At 37.7% G+C, this 25,835-nt stretch overlaps 1 protein-coding gene across 2 annotated transcripts in view; it reads right to left on the minus strand.

Moving 5' to 3' along the window:
* Positions 1–1,011: 1,011 nt before the first annotated feature.
* mdfi (MyoD family inhibitor) overlaps positions 1,012–25,835 on the minus strand; it is a 31,035-nt gene continuing 6,211 nt past the window's right edge. Inside the window, exons 3-5 of one of the 2 annotated variants that reach the window (XM_024269080.2) lie at positions 16,451–16,597; positions 4,754–5,113; positions 1,012–1,649 (exon numbers count right to left, since the gene is read on the minus strand). In XM_024269080.2, the coding sequence (XP_024124848.1) occupies positions 1,396–1,649; positions 4,754–5,113; positions 16,451–16,597 (761 nt within the window). In that variant the 3' untranslated portion in view covers positions 1,012–1,395. The remainder of the gene's footprint in view (positions 1,650–4,753; positions 5,114–16,450; positions 16,598–25,835) is intronic. The other variant, XM_024269081.2, reaches the window with a different exon arrangement.

Genomic DNA, 25,835 nt, shown 5'->3' on the forward strand with positions numbered 1-25,835 from the left:
TAATTGTAATTATTTTAATGCTAAATGCTATAAATAACTGGCCACAAATACATAAAGTTTTGGATTTTTGAAACGGTGAAGTGGGACTTAGAGGCTCTCATTGGGTTTGACCCTGTAAGAAACCGGCCACATGGTTGCTTTAGTGTCAAACGTTGCAGACCCCTGGTTTAAACATTTCAAGCTGCAAAATTCAAGCTACACTCTACTTTGGTGCTCCCAACAGAAGTACTACAGTACAGTAGTGTTTTTTTTATCCTAAATGTGAGATTTCAACCCTTAAAATAGGGTTCTTATTAAACATTGAATCAGAACAGCTCTTCTAAGTTGAATACTAAAGGTTAAGATGGATCAGACGAACTAACTAACAAAAGATCTCATAAACAGCATTTTATTAGTGGAAAGAGATTTGAATGAAGTTCCTTAAAAATGCATGAAATAATCAACGAGAAATCTAAAGAGGTAATGGGTTGGAGAGAGCATGAAGCTGCAGGGCTGCTCTCTAAACGGTACCATTCATGTTATCTAGTTTAGCGTAATGTCAAGAGATTTTTCCACTCTAGGAATTAAATTAGGTGTTGAGCAATGTCTGCTCTACAAAGAGCTCAGCAAATCTGATAACACACAAATGTCGTTTTTTCACATTGGAGGTGAAATGCAAATATCTAAACTACAATCTACAAAACCGGGATTAATACAGATTAGGTAAATGTAAGGAACCTACTTGAAAATTCTGGACAAGCGTTTGTTCATATGGCAAGACTGTGTTAAAGGTCCCATAACTTTACAAGATGAGCGTAACTTGTGCTTTTAAAGTCCCTCGATTACATCAAACATTAAACAGAATGTGAAAGATTTATGAGAGATCTTTGAAAAACTCTTTTCACATGTCAGAGCTGGAATTGAGTCCACTAGAAATGCTATTTGACCTTTGACTTTTCTATACTTTGAAGATCCTGAGCTGAAATAGGTCAGTTTATAAAGTATATTATGAAAGGAAGTCTTTTAGTCGTATTGCCACAAACCACCATTTATGTCTTTAGTTCAATGAAGAATAACAAAGACAGAGGAGAGATTTAGCCCCTCCTACTCAGTGTCTGTATTTCACAAAGGCCACTGTAAGCAATCAGACTGGCAGAGTTTAACCTTGCCAAGGACAGACTATGTTTTTACTGAGATCTGATTGTCCATTTTTCCATTATGCTGCTCCTTTTATCTACAGAAAAACACTGAAATCTGGTTAAACGGACCCGCTTTCTCATTTGCCTCTCGAAGGTCATTTTTCATGCTTGAAGAACTCCAGTAATTCCGACGGCACGAGGGGCTCAATCGTGATAATGGCTGGTTCAGCAAAGAGCCAAAGGCTCGGCCCGCACACTCGAAAGGGGACGCCAGACCTCAGGAGGAGAAGCAAAGGCTGCAGCACTCCATGCAGATCTCTAGGCAGTCTGCTGACTCGCAGCAGGCATCGATGATGCCACAGTCCATGTCACAGGGCAGGTCACAGTCGCCGCACTCCTCCGACGCGCAGCAGCAGCAGAAACACGAGTCCTCGCCTGCACAGGAGCCGCAGGTGGCACAGTCCAGCATAATGTTGCACAGCGTTAGGAACTCACAAAACAGGCAGGCCAGAATACAGTGAACGCAGCAGTCTGGGGGGACAAGAGGGAAAAGTGTCTTAATAACCAACATTTGAAATTGTTTCACTTTATGCTTTTCAAGACGAGCTAAAGAGCAAATTTACTAACATGTGTTTGTCTAAGGTAAAGAAGGGTTTTAAATGTTTCTTACAGTGATTTAGGAATGCCCTGCCAGATAGGCCAAGTGGGCCCCATATGGTTTAAAACTGGGCACAAAATGTGGACCCCAAATGGGTTTGTCTACAATGGTTTAAGTGGGCACTAAGTTGGAAGGCTTGACAGTGAAGCTCGCTAGCATGCTACAGAGGAGCTCACTAGCTCAATACAGTGAAGCTCGCTAGCATGCTACAATGGACCTCACTAGCTTGTTACAGTGGAACTTGCTAGCATGATACAGCGGAGCTCACTAGCTCAAAACAGAGGAGCTCACTACCATGCTATAGCAGAACTTGCTAGCATGCTACAGGGGAGTGTGCTAGTATGTTACAGTGGAGCTTGCTACCATCCTACAGTGGAGCTTGATAGCATGATACAATGGAGCTTGCTTCAGCAGAGCTGGCTAGCATACTACAGTGGAGCTCGCTAACTTGCTACGGAAGAGCTCACTAGCACGCCAAAGCGAGGCTTGGTAGCACAGCTGGATAGCATAGTGAGCTAATCCACTGAATCCTCACTCAAGTCAATGTGGGCAAACACAGGAGGGGCCACCATAGAAACTGCGGATAAATCCTTTTTGGGCCCACATTTTCTGCCCACTTTAAAACCATATGAGACCCACTTGGCCTTGCTGGCTGGGCGGTAAAATCTTTTGTTTCGGTCCAAGACCGCTTAATTTGTTTGGGATTGAGACATTGCGTTTGGTCTGTATTCAGAATGCCTTTCAACTGAACATTTCTGCTTTGAATCAAAGCTTGTAAACAAAACCATGTGACTAAAGATCTCTGCACTCACTGGCTAGGAATTACGAGGATGTGACAAAACAACTAGAGGTGAAAATTATGAAAGTTCTGTGCTTTGGAATCTTTGGGATTTATCACTGATTCAAACTTTTTATTTTGCTGATCAATTTTGAACGTCCGTATCAGAGTCCAGTTCAGTAATTTTCCTGCTACTTTGGTACGGTGGACGCACACCCTAAAACGGTTACTGACAAGACGACGGCTATGACGGTAGGATGATCAGTGCTAAAAGTTAAAAGTTGTTTTAATGAGCCTGCATTCATCCCACCCCGTTTCAATGAGTTGCTTTCCTATCATTGTGGTGTTATGGTTTTGTTTATAAGAGAATCCTGTTAAGGAACTACAATGTGGCATTTGGGATGAGCAGCAGCGGTAGGTGCGTGTTGCATAAAGAGACACAGAAAAAGCACGTAAGAAGTGTTTTCAGCGGTGTTAATAAATGTTCTAACAAGTAAACAGTTGGACCGTTTTTTATTATCTGCTTGATAACACAAGAATCGCTGCTTTAAGGCTAGTTTATACTTCCAAGTGATTCGAAATCGCTTGGTTGCACGGCTCGCTCCAGTCGCTGCAGAATGTGAGCAAGATGTTCCTCACATTAAAAACAAACGCTGGAGATGAAAAGTATAAACACCTCTCAGAAGTTCATTGCAGGTTTGGTGGACAGTCCCAAGCAAAACCAGCCAACATCAGCATGAACGGTTGTGGATGCGACTGATGCGATAAATCATCGCTTTGAAGTATTACCAAGCCTTAACATTTGTCCTGTTGCTTCATTTCTTACTTCGTTTACGTGATGTCACTACCAGCTACAGTTTTGGTCCAGTTATTCCGCTCCTGGACTGCTTTGTATTCAAACTGAGGACTGTCAGAGCAAACCGAAGTTCAGTCCGATTGGAAACAAAGACCACCTCGAAAGATGTGTCCGAGAGCGGTTCCTGGTTCCGAACGAGGATTTGTTTGAACGTATTCAGACCAAAAATTTGTTCCGCATTAAAGGGGAAAGAACTCTGGTTCACTTTAAGCAAACCAAATATGTCGAGTCTGACTACACCTTAAGAAAAGAATAAATACAAGGAGGGATTTGTGCCTTTATCTTTCTTTTTACTTCATTCTCTATTTTTCATTGTTTTCTCTCTATTGTGTGAATATCTAATGATGCATCATCTCAAGATATGTATATATATTCAATTAAACATACATATACATTTCTTGATTAAGGCGCAGACATAAAATCTGAACTTTATTCTTCAAACTGCTCCCTTCCATTCACAAAGTTGTCAAACATATGTTGTATTCAGTACTTGTCCTTGTATTTTTGATAAAAGGAAGAAATCTCATCTAGTTCATTTAATTTAGAGGTTTTTTAATTAAACTTTCACCTCAAATTCTAACTTTAAAAACTTTTCAATTCAATCACTTTTTTTTTTCCCTTTTTCTGCTTTGAATCTTGTCTCTCTGACGTAACTGTGTTGTTATCTGTGGTCAAAGGAACCTTCTAGACAAGAGGTCAGTGCATGAAACTAACAGCTAGCCAGGAAGAGGTCATGACAGCAGAAAGTTTTGAGCTGTCAGGAGCTCCCAAACCTCAAAAACGTCAATTGAAGCAGCTGCTTCTCTTCTTTTCTCTTCTCTTCCTTTTGGCTGCTCTTTTCATGGGTCACCGCAACGCAACATCTGCATCCATTTAACCCCGTCCTCTGCATCCTTTTCTCCAAGTCCAGATGAATTCATTTTTGTCCATGCTCTCCGTCTTAACCTCCAGCTTCAACGTTTTGTCACTCGTACTCACTAAGCCTCTTCTGATCACAACCAAACCTCAACATTTTATTCAGTTCACGCCTGTCATTCCTATTCATTAATTACATGTTTATTGACTTCTTTAATTAATTTGGTAAGAAGGAAAGTGTGAACTTTTACTGTAATTTGCCAGAAATAAAGAGTTTTCTTTGCTCAGCATCCGTCATTTATCTCACAGTGATCCAGACAGCTTCCATCAAAGGCAACTGAACTTATTTTTCTAATTCTAAACCAGATATCTCTCCTCATCCTGAAGGACTCTTCAGTTCAGTGCTGACAACCTCTCTGGATGAGAAGCACAGAAAAGAAGCCAAGAAAAACCCTCCTTTCTGTGGATGATGTGAGTGTGAGTCTCACCATCCTGCGCTTCCGTAGGAATCTGGGAGCTGTTGCTCTTGGAGCTGCTCTTGCTCCTCTTGCTGCTCTGTGAGGTGATGGAGGGGTTAGACTGCAGTTTCCTGGAGTATTTGGGCCCCGCTGATGAAGACGAGGAGGTGGACGAGCCGCCTCGAGGCAGAGAGCCCAGCTTTGGATGTCTGTGAGAGCCCCCGTTCCTGACGGGGTTGGCCTGAAAGGCGTGCGGCGTGTGATTCAAACAGTGCGTGTGAGGGCAGTGCACGTGCTCCAGGCTCTTGGCTCCGTTGCGAAGCTGACTGTGGGGCTGCGACCGGCACGGCTGTGTGGGGTGGATGGGGGTGGATCGAGCAGCAGGTGGAGCTGGGAATCAAACCAAAGATCATATATTTACTTTGGGGAAAAGAAGATTTAATTTAGAGAATCAATTTGGTGAAGTTTAGACAGTCTTGAGCATAATAAAATTACATTTTGAAGGTCTTGAACTTTAGTTTCTAGTAAGACTGCTCTGTCTGTATTTTTGAAGCATGTTTTCTTGTGTGTGCTGACTTTTGCTTACACAGCATCATAGAGAAAGGGGCCCTGGGAAACCGAGTCCAATTACTGAGCCCACCCAAAAAGCATTAGTTCATATAAAGAGCTTTTTCCTCGGCTGGTCTCAGATCAGTCTCATCTAGACACACAAAATAAGAGAAGATGCAGAGTAACAAGAACGGGTAGAAGGCAGGAGGAGTTGAGTCTTCAAAAAAACATCTATTTTTCTACGTTTTTTCTGATGCAACACATAGAAAGTCCACAAACATTTGAACATGCTGGTTAAATAAACAGTCACTTTCACCTCTCCTCCAAGTCCTGACAGCTTTAGAGAAAAGAGCAGAAAAGTTCACCTCCGCTGCCAAGCAAAACACACCGTCAGTGAATAAGAATAAATTAAGGAGCCTGGTTCATATATATTATGCTAGTATTTTATATCATCCTACTGAGGCCCTGCATTTTTTCTGAGCTGAAAGCATATGCTGTGGAGAAATTTGACAAGAGTTAACAGGGCGGTGTAGGCTGCAAAAGAGCCACAAATCAAACCCTACACACACATTTACACTAACTGCTGAATCCAACTACTGAATATGAATGGTAAGAAAAAAAAAAGTTTCATAACCACCATCAGAGACAGATAACCCAAGCAAGCTCGCTTTGATTGGCTGGTGGTCTCGGTCACACAACAATCCAGTGTTACTTAGGATTCCTTCATTCAGCGTTTTCTAACTCTGCTCCAGATGTTTGGCAGGCCTGCAGGCACAGTCTGTGTGTGTGTGTAGGGTTGTGTGGATGTACATGCATGCATGCAAAGATGGAAGAAGTCTTTCTTCCTAAAAGCCCGCTTCTCTCCTGAAACCCGTTTCTCTTTTCCTGTTTTCTATATCTTCCTTTTCACCATCCCCTTGAAGTTCAGAACTATCCTCAGTGGCGTTTTACTTTTTTCATGAGAATGTGATGCATGCATGTGTGTGGTATCCATGTGTTCGTGTGAAGGAGCCCAGTATGTTGGGTGGATCTGGCAAGCAGACAGGCCCAGAGAAAGAAAGAAAGGAGAGACTGGGAAGTCGGGATTGTCTAAAGAGAGACTGAGGTTAGGCCAGCTCACAAACTCAAATATATGCGTGCACAAAAACAAGGCTCATTTTGTCTGCAGCACAGGAAGAAACTAAGCAAAGGAGGGAAAAAAAAATACTTTTGCTGCTTGTACATTTTTGGACAAGAAGATTCATGGGTGTGACTTGTAGGCACAGTGATTCAGCAGACTGTTAACTAAAAATAACAACAAATTAGGTTGCAACATTATCGTACATACCTGCTGCATCCAGTATGCTCAGGTTTGAAGCCTTTCTGCAGATGCTACTTTTTGTTTTTATTATTTTGTGAGCAAGTCTGAATGAGTCAGTGTCATTCAAATGCAGGAGCATAAAGTTCTTCACACACCCTCCATCTCTTTCCCTTTTCCTGGTACTCAGCTGGCCTGTATTTAAACACTTCCCTCCCAGAACAAAGAGCAGCTCTTTCTTAACTTATCCTTTGCAGGAATGAGTCATGACTGTGTTTGTCTGTCTCTGCTCGAGCTGCCTTCCAAAGGTCTTCTCCACAGTTGGCAACGTTTCAAGAAGTCCTGAATACAGACACGAGAGCCAAGCTATGAACTTCAACAAAAGCCTCTTTTTTACAAGATTTTTTTTTTCTTTTTAACCAAAAAGATGTTTACTTTAAAGCCCACTTAATAAGCTAAAACATAGGAAGAAATGTTGGACAACTTCTTAACCCACAAATCCCCAGCAGCTCAAGAAAAGCATTTAAGAGATTATTTCAAGTATTTTCTGCTTTGAAATCTTGCACTTGGGCTGCACACCAGCTGGATGACTAAGACTTTAAAATGAGCATCAAATGTACAAGATGTAATTACTGATAAAAACAGGTCGGCTGTGCTTTGCTGTTCATTTTTCATACATTTTGCTGTGTTCACCAGAAAGGAGCAACTATTCTAATCTGCCTTTAATTCAGCCCAGACCCCTGTGTTTGCAACTGACTCCCTTCTGAGGTTTTTTATACTATTTTAGCTGGCACTGTCAAACACTCGAGCAGGAAAAACTGTAAAATGAGAAGTTCAGGCTGTAAAATGTTTCTTCAAATTGTTTTTAATACATCTGAACATATTTTGGCAGCTATACGGGACTATAACTAACATCAGTGTGAACGGGGTTTGTTTAGTTGCACCTTCTTTCACTAGAACACGTAAAAATGGAAGTTTATTTGGCTGCAAAACCTAAAAAAAATACTTTGTAAGTCTGCAACACATGTGACAGAGTAATTATGCTAAAGTGCTCAGTCGAAAAAGCATAATAAAATGTTGTTTTTATAGCTACCTGTTTGTCGGACCTGTCTCCTGTCTACATTGCAGCACAGGAAACTTTTTTTTAAAGTGCTGCTGTTTGAAGAATTTGCATTAATTCACTATTTTTATCTTAATTTGTATGGACACCATTAAAAATATATTTTTCTAGTTGTTATATATTACTTCAGATCTTACAAAATAAATATCTTGCAAATGAATAACTTGTGACCAACACATCTGCATTTTTAAAGCAAATGTTTATTCATTATTGTACAAAAAATATTCTATTATGTTAATAAAAGAAAAAAACAACTCGTGTTGCATTTTTCAGTTGTTTGCCATTTTTTAGATGACAGGAAGTACTTTTAAAAGACCCACACTCCAATGAAAATTGTGTTTTGGGTGTTTTTAATATGTTTTGAGGGTTTTTTTCTGATGGTAGAGGATATTTATAGAGAAAATTAAGCTGAAACTGAGTATTTCTTCATTCAAATTGTTGTGAATCAGGAGCAGATGTCAAAAATATACTGAGTGGGCCCCAGTTCGAAGGAAAAATTTTTCATGAACTACTGTTATAATAAGGCCGAATATATATTTTTTTCTACCCCTACAATTCTTGGGGCATTGAAGGGGTAGGGTTTTCCAAAATAGTTTTTTTAAGGGCTAACCCTTGCGGCGGATGCACAGTCCTCCGACGCGAGGTTGTTCCGCTTTGCGCTGTCGCGGAGAAGAAGACCATTTCTTCATGTCGGTGCACTCTGAAGCACAGTTTACATTTAAATGTAAGCAATGAGTTGAATGACCTTTTTAAAGTTCTAAAACCAATATTGTTATGTATTTTCCGAGCGCTAGCAGCTCTGTGCTAACGTAGCTTACTGGTGACTACTGATGATGTCATAGAGTGGGAGTAACGTCTGAATTTGAAGAAACTATTTTTCCATAACTCTTTGGAGGGCTAAATGTAGGGGTAGGTAGGAATAAGTAAAAGGTAGAAGCCGTCAGTATAGGGCAAGAATTCAGATTTGGCCATAGTCCTGAAAACAACACAGGTTTTTGGATTTTGGTTAAGTGTGACTTCCAGGAGTTTATATGTCGTTTGTTGGGGTAACGTTCAGCCATTTTCTGACAGTGTGATGTGGGAGACCTCTCTAGACTGTAACACATCAGGGCTATTTTAGTGTTCAGTAATCTGTTGTGATGATAACTCAACAGGCTTTTGTGAGAAAAGCAGAAACAGCACCCACACTGATTAGAGGAAAGCATGAGATATTATTTAAAATAACTAAATAGCTATTTAAAAAAATGTAGGCAAACACGGATTAATCAATAACCAAATTATTAATTAGCACAACATTTACGTACTGTCACTGTGAAAAATGTTTTAGACCAAAAAAATGTTTATTTCTCAAGTTTCTGTTGTAGATAAAACAAGTAAACCGTCTGCTTTCTTCAAGCAGTTTTTGGTTTATTATTCATTAGTTTGTATTGGAATTTTATGAAACATTTAAAGGCAAGAGCTGATTGGTAAAAAAAAAAAAAGAAACTACTCATACCAACAACACTGAGGATAAAAGAGTTTTTTTGTAGACCAGTAAGATCCACGTCATCCATACATGTGTGGGGTTGAACTCTTTAACACAACTCTGTGAAATGATGGTTATCAGTAAACCATAAATATCAATAAACTAAGATAGCTGAAACCAGACAGAAAAACAGACAGAAAAACAATCAAAGAGGAGTCTATTAAATTGAGATTGAAATTGACATCCATATTTAACTTTTATATTGTGTTTATTTCTTTCATAATACTTTTCTTTTCAAATCAAGTATGACAGAAAACTTATTTGTAGCTCCACCGCAGCAAATCTTGCGGCTTTTTATTTTTTACAAAATATATTTCTCTTCAAAGTTATAAATACTACAAACATGATTAATTTGGTATAACTAGTTGTTTTATTTATGTTTTATTTATCCCTTATTTAATAAAAAATATCCGGACATATTCCGAATATCAAATAAAGAAAAGGAAGATACAAACTCCAAGATGCAGAAATAAAAAACATCTAACTGTTTAACATGTTAATATTTTATCAAGATACACCAACTGTGTTACAGAAAAACTAAGAGTTTCTGCTTTTTGCAAGAAGTTTTTTCTTCAAACTATAGTTATGAAAAAGTTAAAGAAACTTGAAAAAGTTCATCCAGGAAGACTTCTTTGTGTTTATTTCAAATTCATTTAATACGCTCCTCTTAATTTTTCAACTGAAAGGTCTATGGAAAACTGCTCTTTTGAAACCAGCCTCGGTGGTCATTTAAGGAACTGCAGCATTTGGGGCATTAGATGGACCCAAGGACCTTCTCTGATCATCTTTGGGTCTACTGTAAAAGTGCTCCCAGTGGTCTTTGAATTATGATTGTGCCATTGTTAGCCAAAATAAAAATAAAAAACGGAGTCATTTCTAGGACATAGTTTCTGCAGAGTGGCAGGATTTTATTAAAAATGCATCTGTGAGTTGTGCAGCAATCCAACCCCCTTACCCTCCCCGTTACAGGGGCTCTTCACAGTCCTCCTAGCTCACAGCTCCTAACATCCCCAAAATAACATAATCAACAAAATTGGCGAGGAAGACTGGAACTATCCAGTATTATCCAGTTTTAACCACAAACCAGGAATACATGGATCCATGTCTACAACTGGATGCATCAGGATGGAGCGGAGCAGGGAGCTTGTGGCCTGCTGATAATATTTTCTACATGACAACTACAATTTGTTTCAAACAGCATTTTTTTGTCTGCTTCTGATTCACAACACTTGAAATAAAGAGGCAAATTTAAGCTTAGTTTTGCTAACCCTGGAGAATTTGGAGGCAGTTTTTTGAGCTGAAACATATATTTTTAATTTTATTTATTCATTTTTTAAGTTCTTACTTGTGTGTTTTGGGTGCTGTTAATTGCTGCAATTCAAAATGAACAAATACTGTGATTTCAGCCCAGTCTCAGTAAAATGCGTACATATTCCACGATTTGGGAAATACCGTGTATAATATACGCCAAAACCGGTTTTTGCGTGCATATAATACGCACGGTCCTAAACGTGTTAAAATGTGTTTTCCACGTTTGACACGTCCCCTGGTGGAGCCGTGAGCATCACAGACAGCCCCACAAACCAACAATTTGCTTTTCTAACCCTAACCATAACCGTAATCCTAACCTTAACCAGGAACGACGTCATTTAGAAAAAAGCCGGAGGATTTCTGACCACGTGATCAAAACGAAACCTAAAAAGCCGTGTATATTGTACGCCGACGCAACCCATTCTCTATCATTGCGTATCATATGCACGCAAAAAAGCGTGTTTGGCGTATATTATACACGGTATTTCAGAGTGCAAAGTCGTGGCATATGTACACATTTTACTGCGACCATGTTGGTGATTTGCTATAAACCTGGAGAATTAACAGGGTGTTTAAATCAATTTAATTTTGCTCTTAATTTTTCTTGTTTTTTTCCTTAAAGTTTTTTATTTATTTTTTGGTTGTTGTTGTTTGCTACCTCCCAAAATAAAGAAAAAAACAAAACAAAAAAAAGTCAAATTACATTTAAAAGCTCAGAAAAAATGTTCTTGGATTCTTCAAGGCTAATATATGTCCTCCACCATCAGAGAAATCCCACAGAAAACATGTTAAAACACTAAAAACACTATTTTCATTGGGCTTTTATATACAGTCATTGTAGAAGGGCCTGGATTTGTTTCTGTTTTTCTTTTTCATTTTTTTTTAACTCTCCCACCAATATGATAATATTTAATGTTAATTTGGAATTGTTGAGTTTTTTTCACATTTTAAAATTTATTTTTTGTATATATGTATTTATGTTTTTTTTAATTATTATTCTTTTTTTGTTTTTTTTTTATTAAAAAAATTGGAATTGTCCTTTCTCGATTAACTACGAATTGGTCAGGTCCAAAAATCCCTGCATCCAAGATTCAGGCATGATTCCCATTACTACAGCCAGCTGTATTCATCTCTATTAGAATCTTTTTTGTTATAATTCTCAGTACTTCCAAACCTGCTTTTCCTGGATAACACGATCACACACTCCTCCATTTGGCCTGTCTTTACACAAACGTTCTCATCTCTGATTATCTCATCCTTTTAAAACAGGAAAACTGATAAAAACTTAAAAAAGCCTTTTACTGTAAATACCGCTGTGATGCTGCTGGTAACTGAATACATGTGTCTCACTGTTTCCAGTCCAGAGCACTTCCACATCTGTGAACCTGCAGATCCTGCTGCGAGCGTGACGTCAAGGACAACACTGTTAATGACATCACTTTCCCAGGCGGACTGCACTGTGTTTCTATCACACACTCCCACATGTCAGCGCGCTCGCTGCTCCCCGCCGGCTCGTCATAAAGGCTGAGCCAGACACTCCGTGCAGCTGTCGTGTCATCGACACAAGATAGAGGCTCTGGCATTTTCTGTTTGCACTTCTGTTTCCTCCGGCTTTCTCTCGTTCACAGATGTCACACAGCCATGAGCTCACCAGAGTCTGAGTCACAACCATTTTACAACGACTACACACTCATTATGAGGACAGATACTGTACACAGATGATTGATTTACTGCTGGCAAATGAGACAGACCACACTTTAAGTGCAGATAGTGGTTTGTGGGGGCTCTAACAAAACACACATCAATGGGCACAGACAAAACAAGAGCTACACAAAAAGGCAAGGAGACAGACGTATAATCATGAAAAAAAATATAGTCTGTCGGTGTTCATCTGACAAACTCCACAGTTACAAAACTACAACTGCTTAGTTACATAACCTCTGAACTAACAATAAGGAGCTGCTGGGTTTAAGGTTTTCACCAAAGTAAAAGTGAAAAAAAAAAAGCTGTACAGGTCGAGACATGACAGTCAGACGGTAGACATTCACACACATTTCACCTACTTATTTATGTATTCATTTCCTGCTGAAAATGTAGGTTGTGTGGTTACCTCAGATAACAGATGGTTAAGCCTTGAATTCCAGGAAAGATAATAATTCATTGCTGCCCACAAAACGCTCAAATGTCAGGCTATTTGTCCCTTTTCTCACCTCTAAATTCCTCCTGTCAGTCATCACTGAGTGAGGAGGAATTTAGAGGTGGCTGACACCATTTCTCTTTTTCTGGCGGGAAGGAACAATTTAGATAGCAGTGAAGAAATTACATTTAGTTATTGGACATTATCTTAGAGGCTAAATACAGAAGACCCACTCTGATAAGGACTATATTTGTTTTTTTTAAACACATTTTTGTGGCATTTGTTTGATGATGGAGAACAAATTAAGATCAAAATTATATTTCTGAGTATTTTTTTATATTCAAATTTTTGTGAATCAGGAGGTGACAAAAAACACAGTTTGAAAAAGAGCATATTTGTGACGTAGAAAATGTGATCAACAAGCCACAAGCTTCTACTCCACTATAGAAGGGGAAGGGGGCGGGATTGCTCAGAGGTGAATTTTTACTGAGTTCCTGCAGTTTTCTTAACTTTGGCTAAAAACGGCATATTCATAATTAAAACACCAAAATCACTCAAAAGATGATAGAAGTGGGAGGGACTTTTAAGAGTTTTTTTTTTTGGTTTATATTGTGGTAACTCATTTTCTGTAAGAATAAATGATTTACAAAACCAGGTTCAGAACTCAGGTGAGATTCTTTTACTTTGAAAGGAACACCAAAGTAGGAAAAATCCGAGCAGCAAAAGCTTTTTGGCTTCATTTAGATTGTTCATGCACATCAAGGGGAGGATTTTATCTCAGGAGAAAAGTACGAGACTTGTAATTTTAGAACGAGGAAAAAATATTGGTAATAAAATAATAAAAATAAATGGTAAAAAACTGTAATAAAAAAAATTATAAAAACCTTTTATTTAAGTTATTTATCCAAGAAAACTTCAGCAGCAAGAAACATAATGGATGAATCTCCATCTTTCTGCAATTTTATTTCTACTTAAAAAGAACCAAATGGTCTTTAATTTAAATGATAAAGAAATGTCATAACTGAGCTTTTAACACAGATAACAAACAAAAACATAAAAAAAAGTAAGATTCCGATTTTGTTTAGATATAACTGCAAAACCTGTTGGAAAATTTGAAAAAAAAAACATGAGAAAAATGTGAAAAATGCTATATTTTCTCTGAGGGAATGAAATATTTTTGTAAAGGTATGAAAAAACAAAGTGTTTTCACAGCTGCATATATCACTCACTTATTACATTTTAGATCGTAAAGTGTAGGATAAACCATCACACCTGGGAATAGAAGCTACAGGTAAAATAATAAGCATTCTGGATTGATTTGATATTTTGTGCAAAACATAAAAAAGCCCAGTGACAACATATGTCTGCATCAGAGCTCCCCATGGAAAACTCATTTTTACTTCCTAGTTATTTGTTTTTACTGTATTTGTTTAATCCATTTCCAAACTATTTGGAAGTTTTAAAAATCAAACGTGATTTTTAATGTCAAAGGCATTGTTTTTGACATTAAAAACATAACCACTATTGATTTTTGAAAGCAAATTGTCAATAAAATTTAATTCACTTCTAAAAAGAGGCAGACCATTAGGATAACATTTTTCCTGTAAAAATTTTAAGGTTCGTTTCACATTTTTAAAAGAAACATTCATAGGATTTCACAACTGAAAGATATTTTTTTAATAATAACAAACATGACATTACTATATTAAATTCAAATATGATATTATGCCCACATTAGCAGTGAAATGAGGCAGGAAAAGTTATAATTTAAGTGAACCTTGTGACAATTCCTGACTCTGCAAGACTTTTGCTAAACCACAAAAAGAAAAAGAACAAATACCTTTAAAATAAGGCTTATATGAGGGTAAAATGTTTTGGCATGTGTAGAATAGGCTAGAAGTAAAGCTGTTATGAATGGAAGTAATTGTCAATTATTGCTTTTATATTATCAAAAATACGAGCTAAACTGCTTGTTCCTCAACTCTTCAAAATGTATCAGTTCTTACAAAAAATAGGCCAGAATTTAGTAATAAATAGCAAAAACTGACGGTCATTATAAGAGGATCTATTGAAATTACCTTCTAACAGGCAAAATCATTTGGTTTAAATATTTGACTGTACATGAGAACTGGAATAAGTCATATTCCCCTCCCCACTCTCCAAACAGGAAGTACCTGCTGGTTCCAAGAAGCCAAAATCCCATAGACTTCTATCGGGAAATAAACATCTGTTCCTCAGTCATCCTATTAACCATTTTTGTGCTGATATCTTTTTTTCTTTAACATGCTCTTGCTAATCCTCATTTTTTTATGATATGTGCAAGTTATTCAATTTGTAATCTGACCAATCAGGTGCCTCAATAAAAGTATGAGGTCTCATGTTGAACGTATGAAATGTTTGAGTGACAGATTCTCCCAAGTCTGTTTTCAATTGGTAAAGGTGTGGCCTTCCAACAAGCTTATGCCTGATTGGCCAGAGTGGTTGCCACAGAAAAGTTGACTCAGACCATTGACTGTATAAGTATAAACTGGACATAGCAATAGTTGAGGTCCCCTATTGGAAATGCATTACTTTCAGCCATTGCAAAATCAGGCCAGAGCCTTCGCCGTCACTTCCTGATACGTCTACCGCCATATTTCAACCGATTGCCGCCCCTCAACAGCGATTGGTCCGAGTCGCGCTGAGTCACGTTTTTAAAGGAATTGCTGTTGCCAATCACGAGGGAGCTTGTTCTGGCTTGTTCGAAAGGCCACACCCCTCCCATTGAAAGTGGCTCGGGGAAATCTGTCAATCAAACGTTCAAGGCGGGGCCAGTGGGCACCACATGCTTTAACTGAGGGATCTGATTGGTCAGTTTATAACTTGAATAACTTGCAATAAAAAAAAAGTATCTTTAAAAAAAATTGGATTAGAAAGAATGTGCTAAGGCAGAAGCATCAGAGCAAGAATGATTATTCTGACAAATAAAATGACAGTCTATTTCTCAATGGAAGTCCATGGGACTGTGGCCGTCTTGCAACCAGCGGGTACTTCCTATTTGGAACACGAAAAGGGAGGAGCTGCTCAGTCTAGTTCCAACTTATACAGTCAATGACTGTATAAGGACCAATTTCTTCTTACTGATGATTTCTTGCTCTAACATGGCAGCTGCTGTATTGCTAAAAAAGGGTGACTGAATTTACTTCATTTAGAGCCATTTTCTACAAGTGGCATCTCACTCACTCAGTCCATTTCTCATATACAGTCAATGGTCTGAATATAGCCCGAAAAGGTCAATTACTTATGTTGAGGTGCATTATTAAATATATTATAACATATTTAGGATTTTCACTCATTCTTGTAAATGAGCCTGCATTAACCCATTTTTTTTCTCATCTCCCAGAGCAAAAGTCTGTTTTGTCGTTGGCCGGTACGTTCAGGAAAAACTGGTTTCTGCTCAACAGAAGTTTAGGGAACTGTGACAGTTTTTGGCTTCATTGGTACACCTTCAACTTCCATCTCAGTCTTTTTCTTTCATAACGACACGCTAACCATCATTCACACGAAGACAAACAGGATGAAAGGAAATTCATAAGAACATTTTCAAAAAGTGTTTTAGACATTTAGATAAAGGTTTTATTCAATGCAAGCAGAGATGTTTTTGTCTGTGATTACTTGACCTATTTCGTATGGGTGTGCAAACCTGTTTGTTAAAGGTCAGGACAATGTGACTCATCTGACCAGAGATCAGTAATGGAAATAAAACTCTCATCAGTCACTCTCTTGCTGTGTGTGTGTGCAGTACTCACATGTAATAATACTCTTGTTTGGTGTTGAAAGCTCTGTTTGTGAAATACTCGTGTTGTTCTTGCAATTTTCTCCATCATCCACATGCAGAGTGGCCAGTGTGCCATTTACCCTCAATATGAGGGGCTCAGTGTACGTGGGAGTCACATCTGTGAAGGAAAACACAGACAAACTGAGTTATAAAACTTTAAACCAACCATTTTCTCACGTTGTGCTATGAGTAATCGAGTGTGGGTATTTTAACTTTGAGGAGAGATCAGGAGTTGAGCTATTCCTGTCCTTGTAGTAGCGTCCTGTCATTTCCCATCCACCAACACTTCATTAATTTAAAAAGACCAGTTGTGCTGACTCTACCAAAGCCAGTCTTTGTCTGTGTGTTTGTGTGTGCTCTGTCCTAAACTTCCATCTGGAAGCAGTTAGATCAACCCCTTGTGACTGTTCAAGGGTCTATGTGAATGCTTGTGAAACCTGAAATCTGTGTGGGTCTGTGTGTGTGTGTGTTTGAGAGCGGATGCATATCATCACTTGGGACGAGGTACCTTAAATACATATTGGGAAAATAAATAAATCAATAGACGGTTTAATATTTTTAAAGGTATCTCCGCTGAAGCTGCTACTATACAAACAAAAACGTATGTACCCATGCACACACAACATAGAGGCCTTCAAAGCATGGCAGGCGCGGGCCTCCGAGAGGTGCAGACTCATTCCTGGGCAAATGGGAGCCAGCTGGGCTTGATAAACACACACACATGCACACACAAACTAAACCACGTCCTGTGTGCGGACTCAACACTTCCCGACTATGTTTATTTACTTTATCCGGTCTCCTTCACTCTCCTCTGTCTTCTCTTTCCTGTCCCTTGGCTCTCACAGTTGTTGTCTCTGGGTTGACATTCCTTTTGCATCGTGCGGCAAATTCTATAGATCCATTTTTGCTTTCATGACCAAGCATATTCTTTCAAAGAAATCAACTTGCCTGGAGTAGTTAGCATCACACGTCTACCAAAAGAAAAAAATGCTAATCAATTCTATCATCGATCAAAAGAAAGATGTAGCACTTTTAAATCTAAATTTGATTAATTTAATTTATTAATAATAGCATACCTTGTTGTTACGTTTACATTTTCTATCTAAAGTGCAAAATCTCTCTGATATATTTTTTAATTCTGTCAGTTCATCCACGTGCTGTGCATGCTTCACCCTCCCAGGGGTCACTGGGGGCAGCGCCGTCTTCCAGCCTTCATTGTGCAACAAGTGGGACACATCCTGGATCGGTCACAAGTCCATCACACAGACTCACAAACACAACGGAACAGCATGTTTGTGTGCTCTTACTTTAACAAACAAGGTCTGAAAAATCCTGCAGTGCATCTGTGAGAGTTCTGTTTCCTTTAGTGTATTCTAGTTATTAGTTTGTGTCATGTAGTGACAGAGGTTTCTGTAGAACTGATGAAAATGAACCGTTTCAGGTTTGTGTTTGTCTTAACTTTCATGTGTGTTTATGTGAGCACATCTGCTCACGAGTGTGTGTGTTTGTATGTTTCTTCCTGTTCTTTCATGCTCAGTGGAACTTTAGAAAAGCAGTTATCTCCAGGGTTGGTGGTTTGATACCCAGCTACCAGTCAGACCCTAAAACTTTAGTTGAACCAGGTTAGTTGGGTTAACCCTAGAGCACTATTGACAGGTTATTTTCATCTGGTTTAAAGTATTTACATTATTTTCAATATGTTATATTTTTCTGAGTATCATGGGTAAAGTCTCACATGTCCCTGGAATGGGTGGACCAAAGGCCAAGTCTCCAGTATCATTATTATTTTTTTAACATATTATACATATGTTTTCTTCTCAAATTCCAAAATTTTCATTCATTTTCAAGCATGCTTTTAGGATCATCCCATGTTTTTTTTTATTTTCCATTTTGTTACATAAACCACAGTTGAAAATAAAAAATAATGACTTTTATTTATCACGTGTTGTCATATTTTGATCTATCTTTCATGACAGATTTTTTTTTTATGAGTATATTATATTGTGTAAAAATTATCCAGCAAAAGTGATGGTGCAGCTTTTAATGGCAAAAATGTTCTTGGGTTAAGAGGATACCCCCCCCCCCCAAACACAAATAACTGGGAAAATTTGAGTGTTGGTGTGAATTATTGACTCTATTAGAAAACTGGAGCAAGTGAGTCTGATGTCACACATAGAAAATGAATTACTTTCAGCTCCACCGAATGAAGTCAATTCAGTTGCCATTTTTTACAATATGGACACTGCTATGTTGTCAGTGTGCAGTGAGAGTTGTTTGACATCATCATTTCTATGGTACCAATCCAGCCAATCAGGCTTGAGCTTGATGGAAGTCCACACCCCTTTCACTTTAAAGTGGACTTGGGAGAATCTGTCAATCAAAGGTTTCCAATGTTGGACGTGGGGGCCAGCAGGCACCTCCTACTTTTATTGAGGCGTCTGATTGGCCAATTTCTATCTTGAATAACTATCATGAAAGAATGAGAATCAGCAAGAGAGTTATATATAAAAAAAAAAGCTATCAGAGCAAGAATGGTAATTCTGCTTGAATGACTGAGTAATATCAGGCTGTGGATATTAAATCACCATCATTTATTTAAAACATGAGATCAGAATCAACAAAACTGATGAAAACACAAAGATTTAGATAGAAATAAATGGTGTTTGTCACTTTAGCACGTTATGTTCAGTAGTAACATAAACAACATAAAAACATGAACATCACTGTACCAGTAAAAATTAAATAAATAAATAAATAGAAAAGCAACAGGGAAAGAAAAAAAACCCAAAACAATTTAAAACTTAAATGGCAAAAAGTGAAACATTTGATCAATTAGTTCTGTAGTTTAATACAATCAAAATTATTAGTTTTCATCAAATTAAAATTCTGAAATGATAGTTTACTCAACTTAAAAATGTATTTTAATAAAAACTCATAGTTTCAACAAATTACAGAGCTTTTGTTAATTGATCCAAAGTTTCAATTTTTACAATGTAACTTTGGTGAAATTTTGACATAGATTTTCTAAATAAATTGTTTAAATAAGTGAGCAAAACTGTCTAATCTTCCAAGAATCCTCTACAACAATGTGAGCCAATAATAACATTGCACAACATTTTTTTGTGTTAATAATAATCAGTGGTCTGTATGGTTTCTGTGCAATTAGTCATCAATATGATATAGAGGTAAATATTTTTCTATTTCTTGTGAATTGGTAACCAAAAAGATGCTATTCTTTGCTATCAATATGTGCACAATCACATCCTAATGAGTAACAGCGTGCTGTGGATGGCCTTTCTAGATTGTTTTTCAAATGTTGATAAATTAAGATAGAATTAAGATAAGACTTTATTGATCCCAGCCTGGGGAATTTGATAGTATCAGATTGATAACATGTATTTTTATATTGAAACAGCCGTGCATTCTTACCAAACATGAAATCAATTATCTAATCCATAAACCCGCTACGACCTTGCATCAAAGGCTGTTATGTATTTGAACTTCTTCTGCCGTGGGTGAATCCAGTGGCTTCACAAGCTTTTCATTGTAAATATTCAAGACCACCATTGCTGCAAATTTCCGTCAAATCCAAAGTGGTAACAAAGAACATCTTTAAAAGATTCTGTGTTGGCTTCATCATCAAACCACTAAACTCAGTGCTACTTCTGAAATCTAAGAAAGACGAGCTTCTAATCAAAATCAGAATTAAGAAATCAAGAGCTGCCAAGCAGAGCGGTTGAAGTGTTTACATGTTGGGATGGCTGTGTGTGTTTGTGAATGCCTGACTGTGCATCCCTCGGTTTACTTGCTGTCTGGTGTATGTATAGGTGGTCCCGGGAGGCAGAATTTCAGTCTCTTCCTAAACAAACAGGTACCCATTAAAGCAAAAACATATGGAGCACATAGGGCAAAGATTCCCATAAACACCGCACACGCACACAGAGACACACTTTATTTGAGCAGACGAATGACGTGACATATCCTGTATCAACCACAGGGAGCATATCCTGCTGCTCCTCTGCATGGGATCACAGGAGGACTGTTTCACACAATGATGGAGCTCAGATGAGTTTCATTTTTCATTTTAAGAGCCTTAAACTTCTTTCAACAGCATCACCAGAACGGATGCACTAAAAATGTTCTTACAAAGGGAGAAGAAAACACAAAAATACACAGATAAAACCTGTGGTAACAGACAGGAGTGATCATTTAGACTGCAAAAAACAAATGTGTTATTTTTGGATAGATCCAATACTAAAAGTTAGGAAGCATGCACTGTCATTTAGGGCTAAAACAGTTTCTGATTGGTTGTCACAGACCTGACGGAAAAGATCAACCCCATAGGAAAATAGAAATCCAAAGGGCGGCTCTGTTTTATTAGGCGAGAAGCCAAAAGAGTAAAAAACAGCGTATTATCAAAAAGAAGAAGCTGTTGCTTCATCCGTTTGGTTTGCTCCATGCACTGGTTTTATCAAGCTTGTCATGGTGCCAGATAAAGCACAAAAGAAAAGCTTTGAGCCAACGAAACCTGCCTGAAGCCAAAGTTTTGTAGGTAGCTGATAGATATTTAACAATTACATTCTTTGGTACCTAAAAAACGTATACATTTTTTACATTTTAGTCAAGATCCATTATTTTCTGAAAGCCTGAAGTGCTGTGATAATCCAGAATTTTATAAAACTTGTTAAAACACAGGTTTTCTTTGTGTTGTATGTTCGTGCAAACTAGACATATAATTGGGCAAAAACTGAAAGGCACAAAGCTTTTTGGTAAAAAAAAATTACGTTTTTATTTTTCATTTATTTCCCCTCAGGAAAAAACAAAAAAATGACTATTAGTGCTGTAATTAAAAAGATTTGAACAATAACCTGGTTCTTTCTAAAGTGTCATAATGTTCTGCTGGATCTCAGACTAAACATTGGCCATCTGACAGCACCTAATCATGCTCCCGGGTTTGTGTTACCACAGGTTTTTGCTTGCTAAGCACTGCACTGACGGAGATCTGTAATTCAAAGATGACTAGTCAGCAAAAACTTTGGACATTTTGAGTGAGATGAAGAGATGACTGAGCGTGATCATTTTGATTGGAGCTCGAAGGATAAGACGTTGATGCTGGCCCACATACGATAAATGACTCGAATCAATTAAACCCGCACAAAAATCACTTAGTCTCCAAAAGAATGATACCAAAAGAGAACTGGACTAAAGGAATGGTGTGGTTTCATGCCTTTTCACAGAACAAATATACACTCAAAAGAAGAGGCAATTATTAAGCTGCTATTCTGCCAAAAGTGAAGAGCACACACACTGAGGCCGGCACTGGAATTCGTCCAAAACAAGAGATTATCGTCATTGTCAGAGAATAAAGACGTGTGAGCTTATTAAAGACAAAACTGTCTGCCGTGGAGCAGGCTTTAGAGTCGTTTAATTGTCTTAGTTTGTCTGTGGGATTCATCTGAGCTGTGGGAACTTCCTACAGCCGAGGAAACTAGAACAGATGCTACAAATACGACTTTGCGACATGAGCAACTTTAAGGTAGAATTCAATTATGTTCCCCTTAGATCACGTGTTACAAAGTCGAGGCCCGGGGGCCGGATCTGGCCAGCCGAGGGAAACTATCCGACCCTCCAGATTATTTTATTTTAATGTTATTAACAGCCCAAAGTGTTCTTGCACTTATATCTAGCTTGTATAATTTTGACAAAATATATTTTTATGAAGTGTAAAATATTGAAAGTTGTTTAAGGTTTAAATTGATTTATTCTGGAATAATATTCCTGCCTTTTTATTATTCATAGTTATGTTAAAAGGTTACGGTTTAAAAGTTTTAAGAATTGGCATTCTGTTAGCTTTTTGGACTATTTTGGCATTTACTAAGATTTTTTTTAGGCTATTTTGGAGTTTAGCTAAAATTTCAGACACTAGCTGTTTTTGCATATTTAGGCTTTTTTCAGTTTTTTTTTACTTTTTGAAGTTTAGTATTTTAAGGTACATGCTAGCTGCTTTATTTAACCTGTTTTAACCTTTTTTTTAAATTATTTAGGATAATTTGGCATTTAGCTAATATTTTAGCTGGCTATTAGCTTCAGCGTTTCAGCTATCAGCTTCAGCATTTTTAACTGTCAATTTCAGCATCTTTAGTTATCAGCACTAGCATCTTCTGGGGCCAAATTCAGCTTACAGCATTCATACTAGTATTACTGCAGGTAATGCTATATATGTAATTCATAATTATGTTGAAAAGTTAAGTTTTTAAGTTTTAAAAATTTAGTTTTACAGTGTTCAATAAATGTTTATCCTGTTCGGCCTACAACCTAAGGTGTGTTTTGGATTTTGGCCCCTTGTGTGATTGAGTTTGACACCCCTGCATTTAGGGTTTGAAGTCTTTTCAACACTAGAAATATAATGTAATAACAAAGCCTTAAATGTACCATACAGTTGTGTCCATAGTTTACAAAAACACTGAAACTGTCCTTTATATTGATGTGAATAGTCGTGCATTAATTCTATTGAAAGTTGATTTGGGCTGCAGTGGTTTTTCAAGGATTTAGGCACAAAAAAATGAGTCGCAGAACCCATTTAACTTTCAGGAGACCTGCACCGGTACCCAAAATCTCAATCAGAGGGAATCTGTTGTCGAAAAGGCTGTGACACACCTGCAGGAATCATGGTTGATTTCAGAGTTTCAGAGAGAAGAATTCCGATTTTGTACTTAATACATTCACTACAGTGAAAAAAGAAGCAAAATGAACACTCATGATTGCTTGGCATCTGTTCCCAATGACCAATCTAATCTCCAATCAATTCTGTGGACTCCATTTAAAGACCCCCTCCAATGAAAACCATGTATTTGGTGTTTTTAACATGAGGATAGAGGACATTTATATACATATATTTATATAAAAAATGAAGCTTAAAATTCCATTTCTGAGTATTTCTTTTTTCAAATCATTGTGAATCAGGAGCAGATGAAAAATGTGGTTGGAACAGAGTTTATTCCTGATGTAGAAAACACACTGGTGGGCCACAAGATCTGTGCTTCCCTCCGTTAAGAGGGAAAAGGGGGCGGGGCTGCTTCACTTCAGCGATCCCGCCCACTAGCTGCAGGTGAAATTCTAATGAACAACTGCTGCTTTCCAAAAACTATGTCCTGAGGTTTTCTAATTTTAGATAAAAAAATGCACAATCATAATTAAAGAACCACAGGAAACACTTTGAAAATAGATCAAAAGATGATTCTGTCTTTAACTGATAGTTGAGGCCCTTTTTTTTTTTTGTCTCTGTGACAACATGAACCAGATTGTAAATCTGCCAAAAATCTGAAAAGATTGTTTCAACCAAAACTGAGAAACATCTTTTTTTTTCTCACTAACAATGACAAATTAATTGTATTACAAAGACAGTAAGTTTGTGTTTTGACATCACAATCTTCAGCACAAACTGTGGGATAAAAATGTGGCTGCAGCTGCTGATTTCTGAAATGCTTGCAAGGTGCTGGAGTTAAAGTTTGGCGTGCTCTTTTCTTTTCTGTCCTTCAAATATGCTGTAAAAATGCCTCAAAATTCTCCAAGTTTGTTTTGCTCTCTGTGAGAAACCAAATTAGACTCCAGACTCAAAAAAAGCCACATCTGAAGAGGGACAAGTGGAAAAAATAGCTGGATCCACACACTGAACAAAGACTAACTGAAGATTAAATGGAGGCGGGGGACTATTGTAGTTCAGGGTGATATTCAGTAAAACAGGAGAACACAAAAGATGTTGGATTTCTCAACTAACACAAAAAGACAAAGAAGTCAACTTGATAGAAACTATGGATCCATGACTTTGCGTACAATTTACTCGACATCCTCATGATGTAAATCTGAAGGAATTTAACAGAATGGATCACAAATTAAAAAAAGGACAAAGCTACTGGTAAATTTAAGAAGTAACAGAATCAATTCAGCTTAAAATAGGAGGAAGATCAGTGCACATGTTTTTATACAATAAACTGCAGTTATTTTCTTGTTTATCCCAAAAACTAATAGGGAACAGACCACGAGGCAGTTTACTTTTTACGCACATTTGTTTCATATTTCATTGCTTGCTAGGGTACTTGGGGAAACACAGTTAGTAATTCTGCCTCTGTGTCAAACTGGCTGGTGGTTTTGATCTATTTTTAAAGAATTCCCAGTGATCTTTTAATCAGGATTATGCCGTTTTTAGCCAAAAAAAAAAAAAAAACTTGTCATTCCTTGGAACATAGTTTCTGCAGAGCAGCAGGAGTTTATTAGAAACTTGCCTCTGAGTTTTGGGTGGACCAAATAAGCTCTTTTTCAAGTGTCATTTGCTTTCGCCTGGTCCTGCACCCTGACAAATAAAGAAATACTCAGAAAAATAATTTTGAGCTTACTCTCTGAATACATGATCAATCATCAAAAAAATGGCACAAAAAACATCAAAGTGCCTATATAAAGCTGTTCTAAGCCTTTCAGAATATATTAAATCCATATACTGAATTTTCTGGAGTATAAGTCACAGTTTTTTCATAGTTTGGCCAGAGGTGCGATTTATACTCAGGAGAGGAGCGTCTCATGAAAATGTTTTTGGACAACCAATGAGCATCCAATCTGACCCGTGTCAAAAGAGACAGTAGACGTGAATATGATGCCTCTTAAAATTTGTTCTGAAACGTCAGACTTTTCTCCCAAAAGTGCGACTTATGCTCCAGAGCGACTTATATATATGGTTTTATTTTTCTTGATTAGACATTTTTTGCTCCTGCGACTTATACTCAGGTGCGACATATAGCTTGGAAAATACATAATGTGACATTATATTACTTTTGACAAACTATTTTTTTATTAAATATGAGTTATTTTCACGAGCTCCTTTGTCTACTCAGTAATAAGATGCCTTACTCTCTGATGCTCCACCTTTCTCTCCCTTTGTGTGCCGTCCATTTCATGATATCAACCTGGAGCCGGCCTTGGCAGCGTCTGCGTTTCCCCCACGCAAACAACATCCGAACTTTTGTAAAGATGAATGTGCATATTGTGCATATAAAATGAAAGCGTTTTGCCGCTCACTGTTAGCTCTGCTGATATAGTGGGGAGTGTGTTAGCCTGGGGGCGGTGCTGGCAAAGTAGACTACTACTGGAAGGGGCTGTTCCACTTTGTGATGTCATAATGTGAAGACTCACTCGTTTTCTTGAATTGGGAAGGGTTGTTGCTCAAAGAAAAGGTTTTAGAGCAGGGGTCTGCAACCTGTGAAGCCAGAGCCACATGTAGATCTGTGGCCGAAGAAAAATAAAATAATAGTAATTTTTAAAGTAAGGATTATTTCATTAAAATACGTTATTTGAGCTATATATAT

Source organism: Oryzias melastigma, linkage group LG5 (assembly GCF_002922805.2).
Source record: "Oryzias melastigma strain HK-1 linkage group LG5, ASM292280v2, whole genome shotgun sequence".
In the NCBI taxonomy this organism is placed as follows: Eukaryota; Metazoa; Chordata; class Actinopteri; order Beloniformes; family Adrianichthyidae; genus Oryzias; species Oryzias melastigma.